Source organism: Molossus molossus, unplaced genomic scaffold (genome assembly GCF_014108415.1).
Source record: "Molossus molossus isolate mMolMol1 unplaced genomic scaffold, mMolMol1.p scaffold_m16_p_21, whole genome shotgun sequence".
NCBI lineage: Eukaryota > Metazoa > Chordata > Mammalia > Chiroptera > Molossidae > Molossus > Molossus molossus.
The window spans coordinates 30,783,147-30,802,267 of NW_023425357.1; the positions used below are offsets into that span (position 1 = coordinate 30,783,147).

Consider the following 19,121-nt stretch of genomic DNA (forward strand, 5'->3'; position numbering starts at 1 on the left):
AGTGGGCCTACTGCCAAAAGGTCAGGCAAGGAAAATCAAGATGGGATGATTGAATACCAGGAAGAAAAGCAACACAAAAGGCAACATGTTTTTTCCCTTTCAAATACTGTGGCTTGTTTACTCAGCCAAACAAGCAAAACCCCTCATTATAGAGATGTAATAAGCAGGTGGCCCTACAGTCTGATTAGTTCAGCAGGGAGACTAGGAATGGTGCCAGGTTAACTTTGTCTCTACTGCAGCCCAATAACACCCACACGATGCCTCTCATCAGTGAGGTAGATGGTCATCTTACTAGAGGTATCAGGGTGCCAACCCACAGCACAATGGAACAAGAGGGTGAGCTGCCTGGCTGAAAGGCACAAACATACAGCTCTGAGAACACCTGGCCTCACAGAGATGGACTTTTACCCTGAGGCCTGCACACAGCATTTGAAGTCAGACTGTCACCATGAAGTGTAAGACAGGTGGAGGGATGAGACAAACAGCCCAGAGCAAGTATTAGGAGATGGGGAATTACAACAGGGGGGAAGAGATGAAAGGACAAAAGGTTGCAAAGCAAAAAGTTTAAAATAATTATATCAAGGAGTTAAAGAGATGGGAGGTAAAGGTTAAATCAAGAAGAGAGATAGTATCAGAAAAGAGACTCCTAATATGGTAAGATGGGGAGGAGCTAAGACTGCCTGGCATTACTTCCCGTGCAGGTCACTTAGCTCCACGTCATCCTTTCGGCGCCTATGGTGGTAGAGGGAGGCGACTGGGTAGAGCTTGGCCTTGGCCTGGAACCGCTGTCCCGCAATGTCAATCTCATACTCTCCCCGGTTGATGAAATCTGCTGTCACCACCTGCTCTTCCCCAGTGTCCTCAGAAAAATTGTGCACAAAGCCAAGGCAAACGTGGCGCTCCAGGGTATAGCTATAGGCACTGCTGGTGGTCTTGCCAGCATACTGCCCGTTTCGGTAAATGGGCTCTCCCCACCAAGGCCAGAGGTCCAGGTCTGTGTCGTGGTCATCCAGGATGAACATAGTGAGGCGTTTGTACACCCCGTTCTGCTTCTGCTGCAGCAGGGCATCTCGACCAATGAAATCCATTCCCTAGAAAAGAAAGGCAACATAGAGTCGTTATCCACACATTGCCTCTCAGCATATGAGCAGCACAATGGGAAGGGGTCCCTGTGTCACTGAGGTGGAGTGTAACACCTCTCCCAGGCAGGCTCTGGGGACACTGTTTCCCACCATGTGAAAAATTGCATTCACAATATAGAAGATGCCTTCAGAGAATTTTTGTAACAACAGGTGTCCATGTTTGCTTTTTTCTATTTTCATATAGAACAAAGATGTTTGGGGCGGGGGGAATCAATACTCAAAAACACTTGCTGGAATTTTTAAAAAAACATGTAATCCCAACAAAAAGTTCATGCATATATATCTGTATTCAATACACATATATTTATATACACATATGTGCAAGAGCAGGATAAAATAAAGTATGAATGATTTTAATTTTCTTTATTCTCTATTTCCCAAAATGAGCATTCATTACTTTTATAGCAGAGAAAAATACAATTTTTCAAAAAGACTACTGTAGCTCTACTGTACTGATAGGGAATGCTTGCTAAAATAACAGCTAGTAGTACCACTGAAGCTCTGAAAGGAGGTGAGATGGATGGGGTAAGAGGTGGAAAAGAGACTTCACGTGATGAACATCCTCCTGAATTAAGATTTTTAAAAAACCATGTGCCTAGCCCACCCGGTGTGGCTCAGTGGTTGAGCACTGACCCATGCACCAAGAGGTTTGCTGGTTCGATTCTCAGTCAGGGCCCATGCCCAGGTTGTGGGCCAAATCCCCAGTAGAGGGCATGCAGGAGGCAGCCATCGATGTTTCTCTCCCTCTCCCTTCCTATCTCAAATTAATAAAGGAAAAAACTTTTTAAAAAAAATTATGTGCATATATTACTTGGAAAAGAGAAAAAAAATTAGGCAACTGAATGGAAGGTGACTAATTTGTACAAATAATCATGGCATGTTAATGTATCACCATGATCAACTCAGGAAACTTCCCCAGAAAGCACTGTCTGAAAGAACAAAATGCTGAAAACTCAGGTTTACTGTTTTCTTAAGATGTTTTATCCAATAGATATACTTTTTATTCTAAGGACATCCTAATCATCACTCTTCACCAGATGCTATCGCCAGGGAGTCAATACTTCCACTTTCCTTCCAACCAGCCCCTCTTCTGCTCTAACACAGATGCCCTGCACTGGGAGGTGAGAGACAGTGGAGTGCGTGTGCACGGACACAGTACCTTCTCCAATTTCACCCGAGACTCTCGTCCACATTCCAGGGGGGTGGTGAGGGTATTCAAATCCTGACCCCAGAAGGCAAAAAATTTCTCAATTCGGAGACTACGAAGAGCATAATACCCAGCATTCCGGATTCCATATTTCTGCCCAACACTCATCACTTCATTGTAGACATGTAGGGCATACTGAAGGGAGAGATGAAAGGTTAGTAAGCAGCAGACCTTCAGATCTCAACATGGAGTGTGACTGATGTGCCTAATGGCTGACACTTAATCTGGACAGGGGAGAGGGTTGTATAAAATTCTCAGGATGTCTCAAAAACCAAAGTGCTTTAGTCCAGAAGTAATGAGCGAGGGTCACCCTTAATGCAGATGTGAGCTCCATGAAAGCAGCACTGTGTCTTTTCATGTTTCTCAAATTCCTAGGTGAGTAACCTAACTCCTTACATAGCAATCATTAAATAACTCTCATAAGCACTCTCTCCACCCAGTAATGACCAAGCTCAGAACTGCTGCTCGAACAGTCCGCTCACCTTCGCCTGGCTTTGTTCTCTGCCCCAACTCCCTATGCATGGCCCACACTATGAAACGATACATTCTAATGCATGCACGTAACATATGATTTTTCAGATTACAGCATATCTTAGAGACCCGGAATGAGTCTCAGAGGAAGGAGCCAGGAAAGCAAAGCTCTCCTACCCACATCCTACATTGGCCTCACATGGTGTTCTTTTTTTGCTAATCTTCACCAGAGGGTATTTTTCCATTGATCTTTCAGAGAGAGATATATTGACTGGTTGCCTCCAACACAACTCCAACTGGGGCCAGGGATTGATCAAACCTGCAGCCCAAGTATGTACCTTTGACCGGAATCAAACCTGAAACCCTTTGGTCTACAGGCTGATGCTCTAACTGCTGACCAAACTGGCCAGGGCTCTCACATTGTTCTTTTCTAGGTTCCCGAAATGTGTAAGTATCAAATAACTTAAATGAACAGAACATTTTCCAAATTGAAAGCAAAATATTCAATCCCTATCTAAGTATACTCTGTTAAATCTAAAGCCCAACAGCAGACTACACTGCTTTAAAAGCTATAAAAGACAAAACAAGACAAATAAGTCAGAGAAAGGCAAATACTATATGATCTCACTTATATGAGGAATAAAAAGAAAAGCAACTCACAGAAATGATCAGACTTGTGGTTACCAGTAGTGGGGGGTGGAGGGAGGGGGAATCGGAGGAAAGTTGTCAAAAGATACAAGGTTCCAGTTATAAGTTAAAAAGTAGTAAGGATGCAATGTACAACCTCATGACTATAGTTAACACTGCTACATGTATATAGGAAAGTTAAGAGTCAATCCTAAGAGATCTTATCACAAGTAACAAAAATATCTTTTTTTGCTTTTTATTGTATCTATTTGAGATGATGGATGCTAACTAAACCTAGGGCAGTAATCATTTCACAGTATATTAAGTCAATCCATTATGCTGTACACCTTAAACTTATAGTGATATATGCCAATTACCTCTCAATAAAACTGGGAAGGAGAAAAAAATCAGCTTTGTTGGCGTCATAATCCTTTATCCTGGCAATGTATGCTGCTCTACAAACTGCACTACTGCACCTAAACAGGCAACTACTGAACAAACCACTGTGGTCAAGACAACTTTTAAGTGTGGAAAAGGGGAACACAGCCTGTGATGTGTATGTGTGAAACACCTGAATTAGCAAAGTGGGGGTAGAAGATCAATAGAGACTGGAGGGAAAGGAGAATAAAGAGCTAGTACGGTCTGGCTGGTGTGGTTAAGCAGTTGAGTGTCAACCCATGCACCAAGAGATCACCAGTTCAATTCCTAGTCAGGGCACATGCCCAGGTTGTGGGCTCGATCCCCAGTTGGGAGCATGCAGGAAGCGGCCAATCAATGTTCTCTCTCATTGATGTTTCCCTCCCTCTCTACCGCTCCCTTCCTGTCTCTCTCAAATCAATAAGGGGGGGGGGGGGCAGTACAATCACTGCTACCTGTCACAATTGGATGAACAGGGAAATTGTAAAAATAAAAATTGTTAAGAAATAAGAAAAACTTACTATCTTTATATAAAATTGAACCCTGGAAATTCCAGAGAATCAACTAAAAACAACGATAAACAATTTAGTAAGGAATTAGGTTAAAGAGTCAATATACAGGAAAAATAGCTTTCATAAACCATAATCACAAGATAATGGAACAAAGGTACCCTTCCCATTCATAACAGCAACAAAATAATATTCAAATAAACTTGAGAAATGTAGAACATCTGCATGAAGAAAACTCCAAAATACCTTTGAAAGTTGCCAAAAAAAAAACTTGAATAAAAAATTAAAGGCATACTTTGTAAAATTCAACACATAAGAATGTCAATTCTCGGCCCTGGCCAGGTAGTTAAGTTGGTTAGAGCATCATCCTCGTACATCAAGGTTGCAGGCTCAATCCTCAGTCGGGGCTCATAGAATAATCAACTAATGAAAGTATAAATAAGTGGAACAATAAATGTCTCTCTCTTTAAAAAAAGTCAATTCTCTCTAATTTATAAATGTAACACAATCCAAAACATAAGGTGTTTTTTTTTAGCTACCTGATTATAAGGTTCACAATGGAAAAGAAGGAAACAGGAATTGTTTTTCTTTTCCAGAGTTTTCTGAGCTACGAGGGAGGATAAGCACTTAGAAATATTAATATATATAACAAATAATTAAAACTGTGATCCTGGATCATGAATAGACCAACAGAACAAAGTAAGAGAGTCATAAATAAACCCAAATACACATAGCAACTTAGTGTCTGATAGAGGTAGAATCTCAAATTAATTGATCATCTAGGTAGAAAAAAAATAGTTTGAGCCATATCTCATAAAATGCACCAACAGGCAATGCAAGAGGATGGAGGGTTTACATTTTATTTTTAAGGGTGTTAAACTTTTTTTTTAATCCTCACCTGAGGATACTTATACACTGATTTTAGATAGAGTGGAAGAGAGGATGGGATAGAGAGAAAGAAACATTGATGTGACAGACACATCAATTGGCTGCCTCCTGTACAACCCCAACCAGGGCTGGGGATTGAACCCACAACCCAGGTATGTGTCCTTGACTGGAAATTGAACCCACTACCCTGTCCACGGGCCAACACTAACTGCTGAGCCAAACTGGAGGGTTTGGAGGGTTTAAACATTTTAAAAACCCATAAACAGCAAAAACATAAACTATAAAGGCACCAGAAGGGAACTGGAAAAATTCTATAGCCGTGGAGTGGGGAAGCCCCCTTCTGTGTATCAAACTTTAGAAGCCACAAAGATTGATCAATTCAGCTACATAAAAATAATGTGGAAACATTTTCCATAAGTACATTTAAAAAATCCTACATAGCCCAGCTAGTGTGGCTCACTGGTTGAGCATCGACCCATGTATCAATAGGTCACCGGTTCAAGTCTCAGTCCATACCTCTCACTAAAGTGCCCCCAGGCCTGGCACCAGAAGCAGCCAGCCTTGGCTCACAGCCTGGCTTTGCCTGGGCACCTCCAAGCTCAGAACAAGAAGCAGCCATCTGCAGATCACTTTGTAACTTACGCCTGGTGGCCCCAGGGCAGAACACAGGCAGTAGCTGACCTTGCCCCAGAGCCAGCATACACAGTGGGCAGCTTCAGACCATGGCAAAGCACCACCACCCAACAACCTCGACAAGCAACACACTCAAAAAGTGGACTCAGTACCAGAGCCTTGCTGCAGTAAGTCTTGCTCTGTGTGGTGGGCCACTGCACAGCTGATCCTCCAAGGCAGTCAGAGGTCAATGGTCAGTGGGCACAGCCAGTCCTTGCAGCTGATCAGCCTGAGTAAATCCCTCCCATTGACATGCAACAGCAATCAAGACTCAATTACAGCCTGGCCGATGTGGCTCAGTGGTTGAGTGTCAACCCATGCACCAAGAGGTCGCCAGTTCCATTCCCGGTCAGGACACATGCCCAGCTTGTAGGCTCTATCCCCAGTGGGGGGCATGCAGGAGGCAGCCAATCAATGTTCCCTCTCATCGATGTTTCTATCTCTCCCTCTACCTTCCTTTCTCTCTAAAAAATAAAAAAATAAAAATTTTTTTTAAAGATTCAATTACAACAGAAGGGCGTATAGTCCACACAAGGGGTGCACCTCCAGGGCCCAGCTGGGGTGATCAGGGAGGCTGTGCCACTGGACCCTACAGAATACCTACTGCAGCCCTGGCCGGTTTGGCTCAGCGGTAAGAGCGTCCACCTGCGGTCCGGAGAATACCTACTGCAATAGGCCACCCTAGGAAGCCAAGGAGACAGCAAACACATAGAAACAAACACAGGGTGGCAGCCAAATTGAGGAGACAGATCAAAACTCCAGGAAAAGAACTGAATGAAATGGAGATAAGCAATCTAACAGATGCAGAGTTCAAAACACTGGTTATAAGGATGTTCAATAAACTTAATGAGGACCTCAAGAGCATAAAAAAGGGCCAGACAGAAATGAAGGATGCACAGTCAGATGCACTAACTGAAATAAAGAGTAATTTACAGGGAATCAATAGTAGTGTAAGTAAAGCAAAGAAGGACATCATCGATCTGGAATATAAGGCAGCAAAAATCACCCAATCAGAAAAGAAAAAAGAAAAAAAAATTAGGATAGTGTAAGGACTCTCTGGGACAACTTCAAGCGTACCAACATTTGCATCATGGGAGTGCCAGAAGGAGAGAGCGAGCAAGAAATTGAAAACCTATTTGAAAAAATAATGACAGAAAACTTCCCTAATTTGAAGAAGAAAACAGACATACAAGTCCAGGAAGCACAGAGAGTCCCAAGCAAAATGAACCCAGGGGCCCACATCAAGGCACATCATCAAAATGCCAAAGGTTAGAGACAAAAAAAAATCTTAAAAGCAGCTAGAGAAAAGCAGTTAGTTACCTACAAGGGAGCTCCCATAAAACTGTCAGCAGATTTCTCAAAAGAAACTTTGCAGGCCAGAAGGGAGTGGCAAGAAATATTCGAAGTGATGAATAGCAAGAACCTACAACCAAGATTACACTGTCCTGCAAAGCTATCATTTAGAATAGATGGACATACAGAGTTTCCCAGACAAGAAAAAGCTAGAGAAGTTAATCACCACTAAACCAGTATTATATGAAATGTTGACGGGTCTTCTTGAAGAAAAAGATAAAAAAAAATATGAACAATAAAATGGCAATAAAGCCCTGGCCGGTTGGCTCAGCGGTTAGAGTGTCGGCCTGCGGTCCAGAGAGACCCGGGTTCACTTCCCGCTAAGGGCACGTACCTCGGTTGCAATTTGTCCCCGGCCCTGGTTGGTCGTGCGGGTGGCAGCCACTCGATGTGTCCCTTTCACATCGATGTTTCTCTCTCTCTCTTCCTCTCCCTCCCACTCTACCTGAACAAAAAATGGAAAAATGTCCTCGGGTGAGGATTAAAAAAAAAAAAAGGCAGTAAATACATATCAACAATTCAATCTACAAACAAATGAACAAGCAGAACAGAAACAGACTCATACAGAGACCTTCTTGATGGTTGCCAGATGGGAGGGAGTTATGGAAATGGACAAAATAGGAGAAGGGATTAAGAAGTACAAACTGCCCTGGCTGGTTTGGCTCAGCAGTTGGAGCGTTGGCCAGTGGTCCAGAGAGATGTGTGGGGGACAGCCAGTCAATGTGTCTCTCTCACATCAATGTTTCTCTCTCTTTCTCCCTCTCCCCCTCTCACTCTATCTGAAGATGAATGTAAAAATGTCCTTGGGTGAGGATTAAAAAAAAGTACAAACTGGTTGTTAGACTGAGGAACCTCAAAGGGAATGGGGGAGAGGGGACAAGGAGATAAACCAAAAAACTTATATGCATAACCAGTAGACACAGACAATAGTGTGGGGAAGGCAGGAGGGGGTGGAAGCAGGAGAAGAGGGGGTCAATGAAGGAAAAAAGGGGACATCTGTAATACATTCAACAATAAAGATAAGTTTAAAAAAATAAATAAAGTAAAAGTTAAAACAGACAAATGTCCTTGACCTCAAAGAACTTATATTTAAATGGGTAATCCAGCGAATAAAAGAAAATACTTTTTTTAGACAAGTAGTGAACACTTTGGAGAAAAATAAATCAGGGAAGGTGGATAGGGAGAACTGGAGAACTTTAAATAAGGCTGCCAAGAAGGTGACATGTGAATGAGACCTGAAGCAGGTACTGCTGTTTGCTTGGGAGTATCTGTCTTGTAGAGGGAGTGCCAAGGGAAGGGGAACAGCGAGTATAAAGGCCCTGAGGCAGGAGCAGTCTGGCACATTCAAAGATTAGCAGGGAGTGAGAGAGGCAGAGAAGACATATTGGATAAAATCAGAAGGAATGAGTGGAAAATGGGTGGGCAGAACTTTTACTTGGAGTGAAGTGGTTTTGAAAAGCTGCTCAGTCTCACACAAAAGGGAAACTAAAGCTGCAATGACAAACGGTTTTGTACCTACCAGCCTAAAGTTTGACATCTCCATGTGTTAGTACATGCAATGAGGAAAAAGACACACTTATATACTGCAGAACTTTTTGTAATAACACTAAAAATCAATGGAAAAATATCCTTGGGTGAGGGTTAAAAAATAAATAGCCCTGGCCGGTTTTACTCAGTGGTTAGAGCGTCGGCCTGCGGTCCAGAGAGACCTGGGTTCAGTTCCCACTAAGGGCACGTACCTCGGTTGCAGTTTGTCCCCAAGCCTTGGTTGGGTTGTGCAGGGGTGGCAGCCACTCGATGTGTCCCCTTCACATCGATGTTTCTTTCTCTCTCTCTCTCCCTCCCACTCTAGCTGAACAAAAAAATGGAAAAATGTCCTCAGGTGAGGATTAAAAATGATAATAAAAATAAATAAATAGCCCTGGCTGGTTTGGCTCAGCAGTTACAGGGTTGGCCTGAGGACCAAAGGGCCACAGGTCCGATTCCTGGTCAAGGGCATGTACCTAGTTTGCAGGTTTGATCCCTGGCCCTAGTCTAGGTCATGCAGGAGACAACCAATCAAGTTCTCTCTCTCACATCAATGTTTCTCTCTTTTTCTCCCTCTTCCTTCCTTCCGCTCTAAAAATCAATGGGAAAATATCCTCAAGTGAGGATTACCCCCCCAAAAAAAGAAAATTTAAAAATAAAGAAAATAAAGGAACAAAGAAAGAGGAAGCTCTCTATAGGTACTCATAGGAAATGATATTTAACTTGTTAAGATAAAAAGCATGAAGAACAACAGTGTGCTTCTGTGATTCTAAAAAAGGGTGTTAAAAGTATGTCTTTGCACTTGCTTCCATATGCACAAAAATTTCTGATATGGCATAAAAATCTAAGATCAGCTCTGACCGGTTTGGCTCAGCAGTTAGAGCGTCGGCCTGCGGTCCGGAGAGACCTGGGTTCGGTACCTTGGTTGCAGTTTGTCCCCAGCACTGGTTGGATCGTGTGGGTGGCAACCACTCGATGTGTCGCTTTCACATCGATGTTTCTCTCTCTCTCCCTCTCACTGTATCTGAACAAAATATCGAACAATGTCCTCGGGTGAGGATTTAAAAAAAAAAAAAAAAATCTAAGATCATTCATAGTTGGTGGGAACTGTTCAAGTGCAATTGAATACTCTGGGTTTTCATTTTTAAGCTATGTGAATGAATTATCCATTAAAAAAGAGTAGATACCTTAAACAAGTTAAAATTTCTTTAACGCAGCCTATTTAATTACCAAGGCACAATCAGAAACGGCTTTAACCCTGCCAGTGCTCAGCAGGTGTGGGACAGTCAGCAAAGCTTCCTTCCGTGCTTCTCACCTCTATGGGGATGTAAAGCATGAAGCCCGGCTCTCCTGTGTGAGTCATGCTCATCACTCGGATCCCGTTGGCATAGCCCACACTCATCTCCTGTAGAAACGAAGGGAGATGGTCAGTATCAAAACCCCAAGGGAGCCCTGGCCAGTTTGGCTTAGCAGTTGCGGAGTGTTGGCCTGGGGACCAGAGAGTCCCAGGTTTGGTTCCCACTAGAGACATGTACCAAAAAAAAAACCCGAAGGGAGCCCTGCCCATGTGGCTCAGTGGTTGAGCGTCAACCCACCAAGAGGTCACCAGTTTGATTCCCAGTCAGGACACATGCCCAGGTTGTGGGCTCAGTCCCTAGTGGGGGACATGCAGGAAACGGCCAATCGAAGTTCTCTCATCAATGTCTCTCTCTCTCTCCCCCTCTCCCTTCCCCTCTCTCTAAACAATAAAGAAAAAAAATGTTTAAACTCCAAGGGAAGTGGGATGGGTGCCTGAGGTAAACCCCTCTTTTTGTTTGACCCTGAAAGGAAAAGATGTGAATGAAAGAATTTCAACCTCAAAATGGTCTATTTCCAGGTATCCAGGTCATTAGGAATGGAACACAGCCTTTACAATCTCTCTTCTCATGAATATCATCAGTTTCAGGAGTGCTAGCCAAACTGCTGGTGGGAAGTGGAGGCAGTCTTTGACAAACATGAAGAATTACTTTTGGAAAGTCCTGCTACACATTTGTTTTAGTCAGCCCTGGTTGGTTTGGCTCAGCAGTTAGAGCGTCGGCCTGCAGACCAGAGTCCCGGGTTCAGTTCCCGGTAAGGGCACGTACCTCAGTTACAGTTTGTCCTCAGCCCCAGTTGGGGTCGCATGGGTGGCAACCACTCGACATGTCTCTCTCACATCGATGTTTCTCTCTCTCTCTCCCTCACTCTAAAAAAAAGAGAGAGAGAGAGAAAAAAAATATTTGTTTTAGTCATGTGCATCAAGAACAATGAAGACCAGGCAAATGTCTCCTCTGGAGGACTTGACAGACAGTCCTGGGCACCTGCCCACAAAGGATCTGATGCATGATGCCCACAGAAGACGGTTCCCCTGCTACCCTGGAGTGTAAGACCGGGCTTCTGACACTCAAAACGTGTTCACAGCAGCTCCATTGCCTCTGTCTCAATTACTGTTCCTACAAAGGAAAGTGGTAAGTTCCAGAAGGAACTGAAGCAAACTGTTTCCACAGGAAGCCTCATGTCATGTGGTGCTCTGTAGGTGCACACGAGTGGGTCACTCCGTCAACAGGCAAAGACAGTGCTTGAAGGAGTCACTGTGGCTAACAGTGAGAGTTTTCTGTTGATTTCACTCTACCATGGAGGAAAAGGAAAACTAAAATCAATTAGAAGGTGGACTCCAACTTTGGTCTGAACTTCAAAGAGCCTCCATCAGTAACTGTCCCAAGCTGCTTGTTATAGGTTGACATAAACATCTATCCATGTGGACTCAAATCAGCCACTTTCTTGAGAGTATTCAGTTATTTCTTTTATTCAGTTACAATTTATTTCACTCAGCTGTAGTTGCCAAGTATAAAAAAAGAAAACCATGTAAACTGTTTGAGAATTCATACACCATCTATTACCTTTAGATGCCACATACCCAGAAGCCGCTCTGACTCTGGGATGGGAGACGAAGTGCTGCATGGAGAGAAGGGACCTGACCCTGATGAGTTTTTTTTTTTAATCCTCACCTGAGGGTATTTTTCCATTTATCTTTAGACAGATTAGGAGGGAGGGAGGGAGAGAGAAACATCGATGCGAGAGAGACATCGACTGGTTGCTTTCCGCGCGACCCCGACTAGGGCTGGGGATAAACCACAACCGAGGTATGTGCCCTTGGCCGGAATCGAACCCGGGTCTCATTTGTCCGTGGGCCAATGCTCTAACTGCTGAGCCAAACTTGCCAGGGCCTGATGAGTTTTTTGACATCAGTATCATAATCCTACAATTAAGAATTTTAATCTGCTATAGAAAGCAATAAATATATAAAACTGCTATTTAGAGAAGTTAAATCCACTTCAAATATATCCTGATGCTTATTAAATAAGGAGACCTTGAAGGGTGAAAAGTAAATGAATTTATTCTGTCATTTTATTTACTTAGTAAAACTCAACATACTTTGTGAATGTAAATGTCATAGGAACATGTAATTGCCATCTCTGTAAAAGATACTTCCCGCCCATTAAAAACTAGAACTTCATTAGCACCCACCTTGCAAAAGAGACTTGGGAAGTGTTCCGGAGTTATAGGGGCATAGGACAACTCGGACAGCACATCCACAGCTCGAGGACCAATCAGATTGAGGGCTAAACAGGAAAGAACAAGAGATGTCTGGCTGCTCCAAGTAAATGCTGAGCCAGTGGGAAAGGTCTGTTGTGGATGTGCTCAGCTACGACCAGGCCTGGGTGGCAGTCCAGGAAAGCATCCCTTCGCCTAGACAATCCAAGGTACACTTGATTCTGGCAGATACACCTCTCCCAACAGGCCTGCTACTGACTGCTGGCATGTGAAGGCCACACTAGAGTGTTTCCTCTTCCTGGGGACACAGGAAAGCAACATTCCACAGCCTCCTTTGCAGTCAGATAGGATCATGAGACCAAGTCCGGGCCAATGAAACGGAAGCCCACTTCCGGGGCTGAACATAACCCCCCTGCACACTTCCCATTCCCCTCATCTTCCCAGTGTGGCTATGTGATAGAGAAGCCCCAATCCCAACTCAGAACCAGGAGGAGAGCCACCCAGTCACTCTGGATCTGTCACATTTGTGACAGCAGCTTGTGCTAACTACACTTCAATCTTGGGTTCAACAAGATTCTGTAGTTTGCCAATACGGTAGCAAGAGTTTATCATACATACTGCTACGATGAATTGATAATGAGGGCTGGTGGGACGAGAGGCAGGAATAGCTTAAGTGGGGGGAGGGAAGCATTAGACCTGGAATGGGGGTGGTATAGAGGGCTGCTCCTAGACAGAACTGCTTTGACAATCAGGAAATTTAAGTCATCCTTAAGAAAGTCTTCACTCATTAAAATAAAGCTAAGGGGCAATTCTGAAGAAAATAATACTTAGATAATAAATATAAACATAATTTAAAAATTATTTACTCTAGAAAACAGAAGAAAATAAAAATCATTTACTCATTCGTTCAACAAATATTTGCGGTCCTACATGCTGGCTGCAGGGGACTTAGCAGTGACCAAAACAGTAACTAAAGAACTCGTTCCATGCTTCACTGAAACTCACAGGAAAGGCCCTGGCCGGTTTGGCTCAGCAGTAGAGCATCAGTCTGTGGACCAATGAGTCATGGGTTCGATTCCAGTCATGCGGGAGGCAACCAGTCAATGTGTCCCTCTCACATCGATGTTTCTCTCTCTGTCCCTCTCGCACTCTATCTGAAGATAAACAGAAAAATATCCTCGGGTGAGGACTAAAAACAAAACAAAACACAGGGAAGGTTCAGCTGGTGTGGCTCAGTGGTTGAGCATCGACCCATGCACCAAGAGGTCACTGGTTCAATTCCGGTCAGGGCACATGTCCAGGTTGTGGGCCCAATCCCCAGTGTGGGGCATGCAGGAGGCGCCAATCAATGTTCTTTCTCATCAATGTTTCTCTCTCTCTCTCCCTCTCTCTCTAAAAATCAATAAAGAAAAAAAAAAACATGGGGAAGTATTAGAGATCAATTTTCTATAACCAGAGAGCCTCTTCCATGCTTCTATTTCACACAAACATGGATCAACTGGCCTTTCCTCACTCAGCTGACCCTAGAGGACCCCGGAGAGAAGTACCCGTGTATTTCCAGGTGACGTCCTCCAGAACCAGGTTGCTGTCTCTTGGCATGTGCTTCTTAAGCCAGGCCCAACAGTGGACCTGCTGATCAGTTGGAGAAATCATGAAGAAACTGAAAGTGAGACCCACAAATAATCAAAACCAGGCAGCACAAAAAAGGATCAGGAAGCAATCAAGTTCTTAGCTAGTTTTAAAACAAAGTAAAATACTGGCAAATGAGCTTTCGGAGAGGATACTCCATATAAGGACAAATGGAAGACTGGCTTCTATCACTAAACAGATCTACTAATATAAAACAAGACCCAATAGGGTAACTAACTTTCCACATCGAGTTTTATGTAATCTGGTGACTTTTTTTCTTTTCTTGCTGATGATTTCTTTTTGTACTGGGCCACTAATAAACTGGCCATGGAGTGGTGAGTGAAATGTTTCTCTCCTTGGTTACTCTGCTTTCCTGGAGAGTGAGCTGGGTGCTCTACTTTGCCACAGGGAACCAGTACAACACGTGACCTCACCTGCGCTTGTTCAGGCGTGCTATGCTGCAGTCATTTTCATACCCTCCACTTTCATTGAGCATGCCGGTATGCACGATGTGGCCCACGGGCACATCAAGGTCATTGGAGAAGAGGTACTGTAGAATTTCTAATGCCTGATCTCCAGTGGACTGTAGGGTTAAGAAACAAAGCAAATAAAGCACAAGAGCATTTGGCTGGGTAACATGGCCTGATGGGCAATGCAACTAGTAAGAAAATTCAATTAGCCTGGGCTCATGCAACAGTATGTGCTCCTTACACCACTGCAAGGAGCACCAGAGAAAGCTGTTGATTCTAATGATAAATGGGTCTCTGCAAGCAGATTAAAAACGATAAAGAGCTAAAAAGTCAGTTGTAATAAAGATACATTAAAATATACCAGAGCTCTGCCCAGCTGGTGTTGCTCAGTGGTTGAGCGCTGACCTGTACACAAAGAGGTCGCCGGTTCAATTCCCAGTCAGGGCACATGCCCAGGCTGTGGCCCAAATCCCCAGTGTGGGGCATGCAGGAGGAAGCCAGTCAATGTTCTCTTTCATCAATGTTTCTATTTCTCTCTCCCTCTCCCTTCCTCTCTGTCCAAAATCAGTAAAAAACAATTTATACACACACACACACCAGAGTTCTTACAGAATCCATTTTGAAGAGACAGATGAAGAAAGGAGGCATTCAATAACTATGCACCGTCTCCTAGTCTGTTATATTGCTTCCTAAATACTTACTGTAATTTCAAACTTTGTGAAAGAGGACATGTCAATGACACATACGGCTTCCTTACAGCACTTGACTTCAGACTCCACAATGTCAAACCAGTCCGGCTTATAGAAAGTCTTGCTCTGCTCCAATGCCAGGAGATCTATGGAACAGAAAAACAAAAGGGAGAGAGAAAAGGAGGGGATTTATATTGGGTAGTCTCCTGTATAGTTTATTTTAAACTGCTTCCTGGTGTTTTATTTATTTATTTCTTATCCTCACCCGAGGACATTTTTCCATTTTTTGGTTCAGATAGAGTGGGAGGGAGAGAGAGAGAGAGAGAGAGAGAGAGAGAGAAACATCAATGTGAAAGGGAAACATCGAGTGGTTGCCACCCGCAAGACCCAACCAGGGCCCGGGACAAATCGCAACCAAGATACGTGCCCTTAACGGGAACCGAACCCAGGTCTCTCTGGACCGCAGGCCGACGCTTTAACCGCTGAGTCAAACCAGCAAGGGCTCCTGTATAGTTTAATATAACAGACTGTTATTATTTATTCTTCCAGAAACACATTCTAGCTATATACATTTAAAAATAAGTTTTACTGCCCTGGCCAGTTTGGCTCAGCAGTTAGAGCAATGGCCTGTGGACTGAAGGGTCTTGGGTTTGATTCCTGGTCAAGGGCACGTATGATCCCCGGCCCTGCTCAGGGTCTTGTGGGAGGCAACCAATTGATGTCTCTCTCTCACACTGATGTTTCCCTCACTCTCTCTCTCCCTCTCCCTCCCTTCCACTCTATCTAAAAATCAATGGAAAAATATCCTTGGGTGAGGGTTAACAAAAAAAAATAATAGTAATAAAAATTAAGTTTTATCAATTTTCAGGGCATAAGAACAGAAATGAGAATATGCCTTTTTACCCTTGTCTGGTGGCACAAAGTACTTTGGCCTCTCAAATCCATGTTTTTCCATCCATCTGGCTCCTTGTGCATCCAGCCGGTCATAGAGAGGAGATGTGCGTAACTGCCTCCCTGTCTGGAAGTCCCAACGGGGAACCTTCAAATCATACAGCAGAGCTAGAACAGATAAGAACAGTCTATAAAAGCGCAAGCCACAGAGCTGAGAACCCATTATCTACTAGATGCTGGAGTTGCCCCCATTCAAAAGAGCATTCTTTCCAGGCTAATGTAGCATAATTTGTCAAATAGTACACAGTATATAATAAGCATGCTCCAAAAGAAAGAAAAATATTGCAAGAGCTGGTGTCACCACTTCATAGTTACATAGCTATGAGTCACATGACGACTCTGCATCTCTGTTCACAATTATGATTCCAAATTAGGAGGTGGAAACAATGAGAAAAAGATCATAGTTCTAAACTTTGCTAAGCTCTGTAGTACAGATGAAGGTGATATCTAAGGTCACAGGTAGTTACAAAGTGTGAAAAAATGGCACTTGATGCTTTACAGTGCCTGTGCTGTTGGGATCTCAGACCCATCGTAGACATTTCCTCTCTTATGTTTAACCCATTCGTGAAGTGAAAGGGGACAAAGCCTACCTAATCTGGTGGCTCTGAAACCTGACAGGTTGCATAGTATTGTCCCAGTGACATTATTCTCGTAACAAAGCTAAGGTCAGAATTCATTTCTCCTAATGTCCAATCTGCATTAGCAATGAGTAAAAATAGTCAGAAAGAATGTGACCTCTAGTCCCTTCCAAAGAGAAGACCTGACCTCACACAGGTCCACACAGGCGATACTTCAGGACAGTGGAGGAGGATGGGAGTTTAAAGATCAGGAAGCCACGCTGGTTTTCTTACATCATGACAACTTGTCAGTCACTGGTATTTTAGGTTCTACTTTCCCATTCCCCGTTTTCTATCATGCCTGAAATTTCTATTTTATGAGAATCAGAAAATACCATCAAACATGTCACATTATTGAGAAGTCCAAGCTCAGTTATGATTTGCACAGGTTCTAAAGTAACTATGGACGGGGAAATCTAGACTTACAATAGTTCAACATTTTAACCCACATATTTTCTAAAAATAAAGCTTAGCAGTTACACATACTGTTGCCGGGTCCCAACAGATATGAGTGGGAACAGATATGAGTTCACTGCCAAAGGCTATGTGGGTGCTAAAGGTCATCCAAATTTGCATGATGAATGGGATCTCCAGCTACTAAACCAGCAGTTCATTCTCAATCAAGAACAGTAGTCACAGCCAATGTAGAAACTTAGTCCTGAGCATAAGTATGCCCAAAATACTTAAGACATATTTTGGCAAAGTCTGAAAATAGTTCCTCAATAAAAGAAAAATGAAATTACAATCTGATCTGATTCAGTTTCTAACACAAAGACTAGAAACCAAATGAGGGACAAGGCAGAGCCACCAGTTAAATGAAGAGGCCAATCCTTCAAAGTTTGAGGGAAGCGAGAACAGAGAGAAAGAGCAGGGATGTATGCTTTGTATTTATACAAGAAGTGTTTCCTATCTTGCCAGCATATCATGGGTTAATGACAAAAGTCACTCAGAGAAGCCTGAAGCTGTGAGAATGACTTGGCAAGTTTGCTGCCTTGGAAAGCAAACCATGATCCCAACACCAGGTGGAGGCGAGAGCACTCACTGCAACATCGGGTCTTCGAGGCACAGTGGGAAGCAGGCAATGTGGAACATACTAGAAGGTGCTCCCCAAGTCTGGCAGGAAGTCCCACCTGTAAGTCCTATTCTACTGTCCTGCCCCATGACATAAACAGGTACAAGATACAAGAGAAAACATTCCATAAACATCACATGGGGCACCACGACCCCAACATAGGTCTGAAACAGTCAAACAATAGAAGCTGAATTTCAAGGAATCATCAAAGAACTGAGAAAAACGTACCCCTCTGAATAACAGGACAGGCCCCAAATAAGACACTCGCAAGTAGGTGCAATAGGGTACATGTAGCTCCACTTACGCATGACTTCCATGACCCGGTGGCGCAGAAAGGTACGGCTGCTCTGGAGGGCTCCAAAGCGTTTCAGGTCCAACTCCCAGACATTTTCTGAAGGATAACCATGCACCATCCATTCAGCGAGGTACCTGTTGGGGGTGGGGGAGTGGAGTTGCTGGCCTTAGGTATGACACTCTCAACATTGTACCAGGAATCAAGAACCAACAAGCTCAAAGATCCTATCTTGTCAGGGACTGGGTGAGCAATTCTGGGCAATTTCCTTAACTTTCCTGGAAGAAACAAACGTGGATCCATCTGTTGCTCTCACAAGACCACTATGAGGGTTTTAAATATGTTTTTGTTGATTTGTTAGACAGAGAGGAAGGGAAAAAGAGACAGAAACATTGATGTGAGAGAGATACACTGACTGGCTGCCTCCTGCACGCCCCCTACTGGGGATCGAGCCCGCAACCCCGGAATGTGCCCTGACTGGGAATTGAACCAGGACCTGACTGGGAATTGAACATTGAGACAATGTTCAATCCACTGAGCCACACTGGCTAGGCCACTATAAGGGTTTTAGTCTAATGTTTAATACTTAAGACATAGGCACATCTAGGAAGAAACAAGACTAAAATGTATACAAATGTACTCTGATTTATGCAGCCAATGTGTTTACTTTGTTTCTGTAAAACTGCCTCCTCAGGAGGTCATACAGTTACTGAACACATCTCCTCTGCTCCAAAGGTTTTTGGTAACTCCACTTCCCTGTTTCCAGAGCCATTCTACAAGTCACTCAAGAACAATGGCCTCATTTATTTAAAAAAATGTTTTTAATTGTGGAAATACACATAACATAAACTGACCATCTTAACCATTGTCAAGTGTACAGTTCAGTGGCATTACTGCATTCATGTTACGGTGTAACCTTCAGCCTATCCATCTCTAGAACTCTTTCATCTTCCCAAACTATCCATTAAGCAGTCACTCTCCATTCCCTACCCCGGGCCCTGGCAGCCACCTTTAT

At 43.5% G+C, this 19,121-nt stretch overlaps 1 protein-coding gene across 7 annotated transcripts in view; it reads right to left on the minus strand.

Moving 5' to 3' along the window:
- Nucleotides 1–525: 525 nt before the first annotated feature.
- PDPR (pyruvate dehydrogenase phosphatase regulatory subunit) overlaps nt 526–19,121 on the minus strand; it is a 39,783-nt gene continuing 21,187 nt past the window's right edge. For 5 of the 7 annotated variants that reach the window (XM_036274147.1, XM_036274144.1, XM_036274143.1 and 2 more), the window contains 9 exons: nt 18,119–18,243; nt 16,078–16,233; nt 15,187–15,320; nt 14,450–14,598; nt 13,934–14,046; nt 12,360–12,454; nt 10,129–10,218; nt 2,302–2,484; nt 676–1,091 (listed from right to left, as the gene is read on the minus strand). In XM_036274147.1, the coding sequence (XP_036130040.1) occupies nt 687–1,091; nt 2,302–2,484; nt 10,129–10,218; nt 12,360–12,454; nt 13,934–14,046; nt 14,450–14,598; nt 15,187–15,320; nt 16,078–16,233; nt 18,119–18,243 (1,450 nt within the window). In that variant the 3' untranslated portion in view covers nt 676–686. Of the gene's footprint in view, nt 1,092–2,301; nt 2,485–10,128; nt 10,219–12,359; nt 12,455–13,933; nt 14,047–14,449; nt 14,599–15,186; nt 15,321–16,077; nt 16,234–18,118; nt 18,244–19,121 lie in introns of all 7 variants that reach the window. The other 2 variants (XM_036274141.1, XM_036274142.1) reach the window with 1 other exon arrangement.